We start from the raw sequence: 13,007 nt of genomic DNA, 5'->3' as shown, positions 1-13,007 counted from the left end.
TCACCTCCGTAGGCCAAAATATCCACATTTTTGGTCTTCAATCACTTGACAAGGCAAAATTAGGTCATCTCCAAGGCCAGGGGCAAGTTAGCAAACCTTCAAAAATTTGGGCAAAATTCACCCGGACAAAATTGCATAATTCAATCATTGAAATGCTAACACTTAATCATAACTTGAATGTGCCTTCAAAATTCTGACTGGACTCATCCTGAGACATAGTCAACTTCCTAACAGACTCAAGCTAATTCAAAATTGCAATCTGAGCGAGGATGCTCAATAATCTTTCAAAATTAGACTGGACTCGGCTTGAAAATATCAAAAGGCAACTCCTAAAGCTTAACCCTAATCCAGACGACTCATTCATTTAATTCAAAACCCTAAAGCAAAGAGAAGAATAGGCAAAACAAAAGCAAAAAAGAGGGGGTCCCCATTTTAATGGGGCGATGTGTGAAATGGTCACAACAAACCTGCAGAAACAAAGTCAGAAGATACTACAAATTACATTAAGGAATGGCCATATAAGCAACTATATACAGGATTAACTATGTATAATATCAAAGATAGAGACATAAGTTAGGATAGTGATCTATGATACAAGATTTGGTAGGGTTTCATATAAACAAAAATTACCATGTAATGCATCTACAGTTTGCTATGTATAATTCCTGGAATTCATACCAGTTCAGATATATGGCTGAGTATATTTGTAGCAGGTATTAGGCTTTTGTCTTATTACTTACTTCTTCCTTTATTTCCCTCGATTACCTCTTCTATCATGGTAGTAAGACCACCATCAATGGTCACATCCTTTAGAGGCAGCGACCCCTTTGAAAGGTCGCTGCCTTTCCTTCATCGCTTTTCTCAACCCCAGCAACCCTTCATAAATCGTGAATATTAATAAATGTTTCAATGTGAATACTTAATAATAAAAGTCAGTTAATAATAGTAATCACTACATAATCAGAATAAATAATAGGAATCAATTAATATCATTAATAATTGTTAGACAACATTATTGTTTATGCCTGTAACTTAACAACAGTTCTGTTCTGATCTCATCGATGGTGTTCTCAGTGGATGCTTTGATTCCTTTTCTTTATATTTCTCAATGTGAGGGAGAGGTCCCACCTCTTCATCATGTATGCCCTTTGGTAAGAGACACACCCTTTCACCATTAGCACCCTTTAAAAGAGTGCAACTCTTCATTATCTCTGCCCTTTGAAAGGGACACAACCTTTCACAATCAGGTCTGCACTTTTATTTAAATCAGATCTGCACCTCTGATTCCCATATTATTCCCCCCCTTCAAATGATTTCTCATCTCCCTTTTATACCTTATATTTGGGAGAGTCACAACTTATCATTTCATGCCTTTTGACCATTCGTTAACTTAATTAAATTTTAATTATATTCTTTTATATTTTCATTTTAATTTTAATTTTATTCTTTTGAAAATTTAATTTTATTATTTATATTTACCATTAAATTTTATTTTAAAGTAGGGACATTACAAGTATAGAATGGAAACCTCCAATTTTCCTCATTTTTCATCATTTTGATGCTTGCACCTTGCACAAATGTGTCTTTTGAACTATGTTACACTTCACCATGAAGTATATTGCTCCTTTTACAAATCAGTAAGCATCTTCAACATGTCTAAGATTGCTAGTATAGGTACATTCCTTGCACTACTTCTCAACCTTGTGACCACACTTGCAATAACCATTATAAGGAACCCTCTCATTCTCATTGTCACTGCTTCAATAGTCTCCCCTCATATGCATCTCTGTTTCTTGGTTTACCTTAAGAATCAAAGGTTTGATTCACATTTCTCTGAATCAAATGAGTCCGCTACCTTAGACCAAGCACACCCCCCTTAGTTATCTTCCATTCTACAACCAATAAAGCATACTATCCAAAAACAAAAAATTCTTGCCTTCCTTCCTCAAATGTCCTTGGCAAATAAATATTTGGAGAGAAATGCATCACAAGGCAGCTTCAAACTGTCAAAGATTATCTCAATATCTTTCTACTTGCACTCTTTTTCTTGTTCCTCCACCTGAAACAAAAGATTCATCATACAAGCTAAATAATCCTTGATCTTGTCATTCACCAACAAATCAAGAGCATAAAATTCATGATTCAATCTCTAAATTCTTCACTGGTTAACCTGTTTGAAAAAAAATCTTTAGCATAGTCAACAACATAGCCTCAGGATTTTTTGACTCCTTCAAGTAAAATGGTGACAAAATCGCAGTAGCTTGATCCTCTCAATTGTAGCAATCATCCTTCTCTACAACAAAAGGAGTATTTTTAGTCCCGCAAATCTACTACAACCCCTTGATATTCAAAGCAATGTAAATGGAAGATTCTCATTCCTAACGATGCCTCAACAACATAATGACCCATTGAATCCACTCTATATAAAAAGGTGCTAAGACCACAAAAGATGCCTACAAATTCTCATTAAAATAATACCACTACATAGAGCAATGAAATAGATTTCAAATTTTTCATAAACGAGATCAAATAGAATCCATATGGCAAAGTTATGGTCATTTCAAGTTCATTTATCAAATTTTAAAAGTGATGGATAAGAACTCATCTAACCATCATACCATCCCCAAGTCTAAACCAAACTATTCTACAATTCTTTACGCCTAAGCACTACCATTGAGACACCCACACAACCTCCTAAAGATTGATCCAACCCCATGATCAAAATACTAATGCAACCAATTCCTATCCATTGAGATACTATACTCAAAAGCCTTCTAGGAAATTTTAGAGGCACAATAGGACAATTTTTTTGCAAACCAAAAAAAACCTTTGATAATTTTCACAAACAATCAAGTTTGGAAAATAATGCACCTGAATTGGGCTTCCTTTAGAAACCCTATTTGTCCTACAAAGACAAAATAATATGCCAAAAGAGTTTCATGAATACAATCCTCCCCAAACAAGTTCCTATGACATCCAAAGTCTACAAGAACTTCATATCTAAGAGACTCACGAATTTCGCCAAAACTCTCTTCTTTGGAAAAACTATAAAGAAATAAATTGAAGCCAAACAACCTTGTAAGTTATTGTCCCTTCTCCATGCACTTTTAATGCGAAAAAGGACCAAAACCTAGGGAGTCTTAATCCCTAAGCTCCACTACTATGTAATTTTAAAAACATGGATCTATAACCAAACAAATAGGAAACTCTACAAGGATGATAACAAACACAAATATGTTGTGGTGTTACAAAATACCAAAACTAGAAACTCGATATTTAATAAAATGATATCAAAATGAATCAAGCAAAGGGATTTTAAAAGTTTGAGGGATTTGCATCTATTTATATACCTCTCAACAAAGTTATAATAAGGTAAGCTAACCCATTATGGTTCTAACCCAATAGATTTATGCATGCAAGGCACATTAACAAATGCAAGTTACACTTGCAAACTAGATGCAACCCAATGGCATAACAAAAGCATATTTAATTGAAAGGTGTATGATATATTTAATTGAAAGGGACTTGATAGATGGTTTTCTACACATCAACAATTTTACCAGCCTAGATATAATGAACCTACACAAATTGACCAAAAAGGTGGGTTGGACCCACTACCTAATAGATATCATTTTCTTTGAATTTAAAGAGCTTCACCTCATCACTCTGGGATAAAATGATGACATAATGACATGGAGATTTCACACACCATCAATGTAGATTACCCTACTAGTGGAGATGAATGTATGCACATTATTGAGTACATTGTAATGGGATCCCTTCACCATCACAGATGAGATAAGTTGTATCTAGACATAAGTTGTATCTAGACATCACACTATACATGAGGTGATCTTGTTCACAAGTTGAAGTCATGTATGGCTTATTGTAACCTTTTGTATCATTAACAGATTTACATTATTTCTCTCAATCTTGTTGGAAAAAGAACTTGTAGAGAAGCATCCATTACATGTTTATTATGATCCAAGTAGGGTGCACATGTGGTTAGACTAGCTGATTTCTAGGTATAATGTATTTAATTATGTACCTTGTATCCATCAGTTATAACCCTTGTTTGATGGGCATTGGAGACAACTGCCCTAACAATTGAAGTTTTGACACCTTGCTATTTTAGATGATTCTATGGTGGCAATAACCCTAGCTACTTTGGTTAAAGTTGCCCTTTGGGACCTCTTGATGTCCATTACAAAAAGATGATAGAGAGTTGTATCTTGCATTATATGTATCTCTTTACATTTCTCTAGTAATAAAGCTTGATTATGTGTGCTCATTATATTCCCTTAATTGTGGCTTCATGCATGAAGTGAATGTTTAATGGGTAGATGGATCAGTTCTTTTTCATAATGATGATTCAGATAAGCACAATTATATGTTCAGATTTATATTTAAATTAGCTCTTGTAAACAAAATGAACACGATCTTACAAACTAAGTGAGAGCATTGATGGACCCAAACCTTGCTAATAGTAATGATAAATGGAACCTTAAGTAATGGGAATAAAAGATATACAATATATTTGATTGACTAACTAGCCATAGGAAAACTGTGCCATGATTACCATGGTCATCCCCCAATGGCACCGCTCCATGCAAGAGAAAACCTCAAAATTATTTATTGAAAAGAGTATGCTTGGGCAGGGTGTTCGTTAAGCAAACAAAATGAAGAAAAATTACATCTTCTTCTGATTCCTCATTTAAGAGGAGGACTGGAGGAAAAATTTTCCCCTTTGTCCATGTCTGTCAAGTATCATCATAAAAAACAAAGACAATTTGTGTCACAATTCAGCCTATTGGTTTGAATCCTCCTCTAGAAAATCCCCTCTCCTATGAGAAGAGAATCAGAAGGACTAGAAGAATGCAAAAAAGAGAAGTAGAACTACCTACTCATTACTTGGAGGTCAGTCATAGAACACTCAAATTTGTGGTATCTTACAAGCCTAAAATAGGTCACATCCTTCCCAACATGAAATTGAAGATTCTAAACCTTCCCTAAACAAAACAGGAGTAGGGGCTCAAACAATAGGGAGAAATAATATTTTATTAGGTGCTTGACCAAAACACCTACTTCTTTTATGGGGTAATGAGTTATTTTATTTACTTCAAGAGTTATTTTATTTTATTTACCTAGGAGTTATTTTATTTTATTTTTAATTGCTTAAAAGTTATTTATCTTATTTTAATTAATTTAAAGTATTTTTCTAAATACATGTTGGTTTTGTTTTAGTATTTATTTACACGATCACGACATGATGCTCTATGCTTTGCTGCCACTATAGAACGTCTCTCAGCATAATTATAAAGAGGGGAAGTAAGAAAATAAGAAAATTAGAGACCTCAACAAAATTCAAGCACGCATCACTTTAATACGTATTTCCTTGAACAAGTGGGGCATAGCTTGCAAAGATCACTTAACCAAATGCATGGAATTGAAACTTCTCTCAAATGCATCTATATTTGATGAGAAACAATACATACCAACTATCTCAAAACTTCTATTATCTAGGATAAAATAGGCCTATCCATTTAGTCGCTAGCATAGTTAGCAATGAGTTTTCAAGAGTTGTACATGGAGCATCACGTCTTTGTTACATCCAATGTTGAGACAACAACTTCATTTGAGGTGAAGTAAAGACAATAATGTTCAGATCAAATAATATATTGATCGTTCTATTATTAGTATTAATGTACAGGTAATAAATGGGAAGATTAAGATAATATCAAAGCTTTGGATATCCATCCATTATTATGTAGGTGATAGATACAAATGGTGCCACCCATTTTTATCTCTAGGTGTTGAGTCACATTAATCTATATTCTATCTAGCATATATATTGTACAACAAACCGGATATGGCCATGGATGACTCATAAAAAACAAGTGAATGTGGAACCAAATGTTGATGTGGATAAATCATCAAAAATAAGCAAATGTGAAACCAGATATTGATGTCAATAAATCGACTAGGGCTTATTGCTGACATAAAAGGATCATTGGTTGGAGTTGAATAGTGTTGATTACTAGGCAGCTGCTCCCATAGGTCCAATTCATTCACTTCACCTATGCATGATGAATGCTAGTTTTCCCCTAGAGAAGTGATGTACTAGTTTCATAGAAAACTTGTGTAGTTTGAGACCAATAAGCCATTTAAATTTTTGAGTGAGCTTTTAATTGGTAGCACAAGGGATTTTACAATCCTTGGAGTGCCTAATATGGCTACTAACAAGTGAAAGGTAAGAATAATCGCAACAAAAGCCTTGGTCATGGTATCCATTTGCTAAAGATTTGATGCAAGGAAATTTTCAAAGAAATAAAATATTTATTTTATTGTCTTCACATACAAAGATAACCAAAACTTCTGATTGTAAATGAGAATATCCAATGTTTCTCTAAGTTTTTGGGATGCGGATGTGTGATGATGCGGATTTGGGAACAGCAAAAAAAATTCTAAATTGGACAGCAAGGAAGAGCAACTTAAACAAAGTAAAAGCAATTGAAATTTCTAAAAAGAAAAAGAATGTGCTGAATTTGCAATTACCATCCTCCCCATTTAGCTTTTTAGGGGGCCTTATATTTTTCAAATGTCCTTAAAAACTTGCCTTTCTATTTTTATGCACTGAGTGAAGCAGGCTACTCGGTTATAAAAAGAGGGGCATTCCTTCCAACTCCTGGTGTGTCCCGGACATCGAAGACATCAGCCCACCCCGGAGAAGATAAATCGAGGAACACTAAGAATATCTCAAATTAATTAGGCTAAATATAAATTCTACTAGAAACAAATCATAGATCTCCGAAGAATTTAGCAAACAAAGACATAAATCTATCCTGTAGCTAACTCTCACTATTGTTTGTAGAGAAATTGGTAATTAATGGCACTCATTCACAACAAACTGATTATAGTCTTTGACATATGGCAAGTAATAGAAAGTGAAGTTTCCCCCACTGCAATGAAACTCAACTTTGATTTCAGACAATTCGAGTTCCCGAAAAGAAAACTATTTATTCATATTTCATTAATTCCAAACAAAAATTAGAAAAAATGATACCCATTATTAACAATTCACTACACTCAGTTGAAAAGAGATTTCTGAAAAACATGGGGAAAAATGATCACCCAAACTTCGTGACCGACGAAAGTTATCATTATCCACACCCAAATACAATATAGATTATATCTATTGGAATCTGAATTGTATATCCGAACAATTCCCTACCATAACGTCTCAATTTAGGTGCAACTTCTACATTGAAGAACAGCTTCCTCTTCAAATGATACGGTGAGAAAGGTTTGTCAACGGAAAAAAAATGCACAGCTACACCAGTTGAATTAAACCTATTAATACCACTTCGCAGTGGCAATACCAATTTAGATAAAAAGATACATACCAGTGTCAAAAACTATGGTATCTCGCAGAAACCTTTTATCAACAAGGCCTCCGAACACCACTAACATCGATTTACCCACACTCACAGTCGAGTGCCCACTGAAAGCAATTAGTTGAATTCGACTCAAGGAGATCAGATCAGGCACTTAGTAAGTCCGTATGTGTATGTGTAATTAAAATAGTGCGCCTCACCTGCGAGGTTGAGGAGGTGTTCCATTCGACTCCCCTGCATTGTCCTGCACCCACTGCATCCTGGGAATCATCAGTCCAGACAAACGTTTCCTGATTATTAGTTTTTTTCACTTCTATCTGGAGAGTTTTTTTCGCTTTGTCTGGAGACCTAATCAAACGGACCAATTTATTTATATTCACCATACCTGTTGGAATTTGATTGCCATGGCTTTTGTTTTGTTTTTTTTTTGAGCCGTTTACCTCGTTTAAGCTTTTTCTAGAATAGTTAATTAGCTGACAGGTACTTTCATGGGATTCCAAGCCCCACCAAATGTTAGAAAAGTAGATTCACATTCAAAAATATTATTCAGTAGATTGAAATTATTTTATTTTGTGGGAAATCTTATATATAGTTTATGTGGGTTTACATTTTTTATTTTTTTGTTGAATTTATTGCAGGTGTTATTTTAAATTTATATGGTTGCAAAGTAGAAAAGTGCATTTTCTAACCGTTTTTCTTTTTGGGTTTAGACAATTTTACACATATGTTTATATTTATGTTTTTAAGGGGGTTTTTTAAGATTAACTAATTTACAAAAATGTTTATGTTCACAAGTGATTTTAGATCATGAAAGGCTTTCCATTATGTTTCTAGGACATGTGTTTAAAGAAATCATTTTTAGAATATTTGACAAATGAACTATGCATACATATATATACGTCTTTGAAGAGAGAATCTCTTAGAGTCAAGCTAAAACAAGTCATAAAGAAATAATCTCAACAATCACTATACTTAATGTATTTTATATAAAAATAAACTAAGTGCTGGAAATGAGACTAACTGGTTGTCTTTTAATTACACTGAGAGGTGTTCATATATAGCCACAGCATGTCTGTGTACATAAAAAAGAAATTGGGGACAATTACAAATGATGCAGTGGAAGTGGACACGAAATGTTTTCGTGAGTTGTCTTCCATCATCTACAAGGGGTTTTGTAGATTTCCTAAAGAAGTAGAAATGGATTTCAATAGAGGAAAGCTCTTCATTGGGGGATTTCATGGGCATTCTTGACAAGGTTCACCAAGACAAGCACAACATTGATAGCAGAACTATATGTTTCTTTTGCCTTTTCATTGCTTTCTCACTAAACTCTTGTCTCATTAAATTTTTTATTTATTTCAATCCAAAATCCTTCATTTGCTTTAAAAGACATTGCATCTCCTGTAGATTTCAAACCACCTATACCACATACCATCTCGTACAACATTAGCAATAGAAATTTCATCTTTCGACTCCAATCCTTCCTTAACACCTCATTTTATTCTCTTATTACAAGAGAAGGTAGGTAAAGAATCTGTATTGTACTTTTCTTCTCTATCACAACTAAAGTTTGTTTTTTGTATCTTTGATTGCTTGGAATCTTTTGCCATGGGGTTTGCAGCTCAAAATCTTGCCCTCAATTGCATTCCACCTTCATTTCCACCATTTTGTAAGCAAATCCTATTAGATCAAATCCCTTGGAGATTTTTCATAAGAATTGTTTGTCTTGGGCCTTAACATGCCTTTCCTTGTTTATTTTGATGTTTGAGCTCATAGCCACACAAAAACTCAAGATCATGAGGTGTGCATGTGGTTTGCATTGATTTCTTTTTTAGACATCTTATCCTCAAAGCATTAAATCTGTCATTAACAAATTGTGGGAAAGTACAATTTCCAATCTCAGCATTAAATTTCTTTTGCACCTCAGTCCAAATTTTTGTGTATTTACTAAAAGGTAATGCATTTGTTGTATATTTCACATGATCGAAGTGACAAATAACACAATCTTGTACAATAGAAACAATCAAAATTTCCTCTCTCCATCTCCAGTTTTCTCATTTTTTGATCTATTTTTCTCATACTAATACTCTACTCCATTTTTAGATTGTTTATCAAGCTCAGTCTCGCTATCAGAACTCAAGCTCTTTGTAATCGTGGAAAAGAGATCTCTTATTAGCACATAATAGCCATATGTTATGAGCAGAAGTTTTTAGACAAACAATGTTTAAAAAAAATTGGGAAACGTATACAAAGAAATGTAGAGTCCAATATACATTAAAAATTAATTTCGGAAATATACAAAGAAACGTAGAATCTAATATACATTCTAAAAATTAATTTGGGAAATATAACAATGAAGGTTTTTTTTAATAGTTTATAAGAAAATGATAATAAGTGTTATGAATGTAAATATTATTTCAATAAATTGCATAATTTATATCATTTCAAATAAAAATATTATAAAAAATAGTATATTACAGTGATTAGTATCAATTTAATATCAACAACTTGGAAAGATTATAAAAAATATATATGTTTCTAAATTTTAATCATAAAAAAAAATGTTTGTCTAATCAAAAAGAATTTTAATGTTTCTAAATTTATTTATTTTTTATCGATAATGTCTTTTTTATATTGGAGTTTCTAACCAATGAGGGTCACAATTGGGGACCCCCTCCCAGTGATTACATTATCATTCTGAGGTATTAACACCTCCAATCTAATTTTTGTGCAACCACCTATCATAATTTCTCCTTATACCTCCCACTCCTTATCTCTCCATACGTCATTCATTCTCCTTATCTCTCTGAGCTCATGCTACCCTTATCTCTCCACTACACCGAGCACCCTTATTGCTCCACCAATCACGATCCCTTATATCTCCAATCCTTGCAACCTCCTAGAAATCGCACGATAAGGGAAGGCATTAACACCTCCAATGGTAGTGTGGTAGATCCAATAGATGGAGCAAGTCCATCAAGTTACTAGCTTTGTCCAGCGGTCAACACGCCCAACCACCTGCACACCTATCCATCTGAAGCCGCTAGCAAATGATCAATCACTTCTTCCTACATCATACAAGGGATCAACTACCGTTATGTTATCGAGCATCGTTCGAATTCGAACCGAGGTCACCATATTGACACGGGCTTGCAATTGTTGTTGCATTGCGAGATCAACCCCTATGTTTCTAAATTTTAATCATAAAAATATTTTATTTTTTATTTTTTTTTATGCAAATTGCTACCTAGGGGTAGCTACAACCCATTGCTTCAAAAAAGAAAAATTGCATTCAAACACAGAGAGAGAAAAGCAAGATTCTAATGGCCTTTATGACCTCTTGTGATCTCTTAATCTGATCATATGGGAACATGCTCCCATTTTCAAACATCATGTATTCATAGGTCTCTGGGTTATTCCTCATGATTCCATCCTTCAACACTTTGATAGTATCCACCTTATCTCTATCCTTGTTCACCTCTTCAATATCAAAAGCATTTGCAACTAAGCCTTCAAAGGTCATGGGGTTAAGAGCCGCCAAAGTTGTGGTCACAGACCAACATTTTCCTTATCACCTGCTCAGTGGCCTCATAATCTATTGTAGTCCTTGACGAGTTATATATGGAGCATTCAAGCAATTATTCATTATGGTTGTGCTCCCCTTCGATATTTTTCACTCCGATGATATCTTTAATTGCCTACTCTACAACATCCCCTTCTATCACAAAAAATTCCTTCAGTTGCGCCAAGATGGACTCCTGACCGTACTCGCATTCGCAGTCTGCAATCTTAATGTATTGCTCTATCATATTCTCTACTCTGGCAAAATCTGCTAAGCCCTCCCTATTTAACAACAGGGTTCTGCACTCTTCCCAAACATTCGACTACCATTTCAACACTCCTTCCTCTATGAAGATAGGAATCTCTGAGCAAATCTCGTCTTGGTCTTATCTAGCTTGCCTTTCCTGTTAGATGTTGACCCCTTTCATCATCATGAGACTCCTACTCCTAAACTCAAATCAAAATTTACTATCAAACCAGCCCACACCTTGGGATTCTCCAATGTGATAGAGTCATCAACTTGGTCAACTACAAATTTAGATAGATAATCTGCTTTTGTGTTTGCTTCTCTAAAAACATGCATGATGTTATACTCAAAATCTACTAGAATCTCTTGGATGCCTTTTTGTCCACATTTTCATCTTTTGGAGCTAGGTTTTCTACCTAAGGAAATTGCTCGTACCACATTTAATGAATCACTTTCTATCTCTACGTTCATAAGTCCTTCATGTTTGCACAATGCCAGCCCTTTGTGTAGGCGACAAACTCAACCTCATTATCTGTGTCGATAAACAATTTAATAGAGCCTAAACTCGTAGCATATGCCCTCTATCATTTCGAATGATAAAGCCCATGCCCGAGGGGCCTAGGTTCCCTCTTGAGGCACTATCAAAATTAAGTTTGAGGTGTCCTCTTATGGGCAGTCTCCACCTCACTTCTATTCTTACTTTCCTATTTTCAACAAATGCAATTTTTGAGACAATAAGATATGGCCACTCCTTTGTCATTTGATCGTCCCAAGCTGAGAAGTTCCTATGCAATCTAGATGTCACACAAGCATTGAGATGTTCACTAACACTAAACTCAACCTTTTGAATGATAGTGTTAATGTTATTTCCCTTGTCATTGAAATTATGACTATTCCTCTCCTTCCTTAAGGACCAAACAATTGTTGTTGGACACGCAATCCAAAGTCCCCCCAAATAGACCCTTTGGACAACGTCAGACAAGACATAAAAATGTCTTTTAGTGTGTTTGGCAAAGGACCAAAGTATCCTAATTTCCTTTTATGTGGAGCCAACATTCTTGCGTGACCTCGCATTGGACAAATAGGTGGTCAAGCGTTTCCTCCTGATTTTGGCATAGCACACACCTAAACAGTTCTTCCATTCCCATCTTCATCAACCTATCCCCTATAAGCACCCTCTTCTTGACTGCCAACCATGTGAATGTGTCAGATTTAGGAAGAATACAAGGGTTCCAATACAATTGTGTCCTCCATTCACACCACTCTTTGTCCTCCCTTAAGACTTCATAACCCAATTTTATAGTATTATTTCCAGATTTAGCTACACACCAAAAAATCTCATCCAATCCTTCACAGACTACAATCAATCTATTTTCCAACTCTATTTTGAGGATTTTTTTTCTCACCTCATCTAATGTGTCCAAGTCCTTTCACTTGTACTTAGTCATTTCGATCTCCCTGTAAATTTGTAGATAATTTCTAACTTTTCCTCCCATGATTAGAACCATTATTTCTCTTGCGTGTGTCATCCCTGGGATACTCACAATAGTTTTATATTCGTTCCAGGAATCCAGCCAAAAATCTGCCTTGCCCCCATCCTTGATTCTCTAAGACAAGTTTTCTATTATTACTTCCTTGTTTTTAATCCAAAAAATCCATATCGTTGATCCATGAGGGTTGCCAATTGTTAGGATGCAAACCAAATCATCCACATCCAAATATTTTTGTTGTAAGAGCTGACTCCAAACTAGTTTAGCTATCAAAGCCTTGTTCTGCATTCTTATATCTTTGATTCCCTCTCCTCC

General features: G+C 34.8%; 1 protein-coding gene across 2 annotated transcripts in view; it reads right to left on the bottom strand.

The window, feature by feature from the left end:
* LOC131062878 (protein GLUTELIN PRECURSOR ACCUMULATION 3) overlaps nucleotides 1-7,804 on the bottom strand; it is a 210,544-nt gene extending 202,740 nt beyond the window's left edge. The window contains exons 1-2 of one of the 2 annotated variants that reach the window (XM_057996616.2): nucleotides 7,595-7,804; nucleotides 7,404-7,501 (exon numbers count right to left, since the gene is read on the bottom strand). In XM_057996616.2, coding sequence (XP_057852599.2) covers nucleotides 7,404-7,501; nucleotides 7,595-7,665 — 169 coding nt within the window. In that variant the 5' untranslated portion in view covers nucleotides 7,666-7,804. The remainder of the gene's footprint in view (nucleotides 1-7,403; nucleotides 7,502-7,594) is intronic. The other variant, XM_057996617.2, reaches the window with a different exon arrangement.
* Between the last annotated feature and the right edge of the window lie 5,203 nt (nucleotides 7,805-13,007).

The sequence above is a fragment of the Cryptomeria japonica genome, chromosome 9 (assembly GCF_030272615.1).
Source record: "Cryptomeria japonica chromosome 9, Sugi_1.0, whole genome shotgun sequence".
In the NCBI taxonomy this organism is placed as follows: domain Eukaryota; kingdom Viridiplantae; phylum Streptophyta; class Pinopsida; order Cupressales; family Cupressaceae; genus Cryptomeria; species Cryptomeria japonica.
Note: the sequence above shows the minus strand (reverse complement) of the source record. Positions and strands in the feature narration are given on the sequence as shown.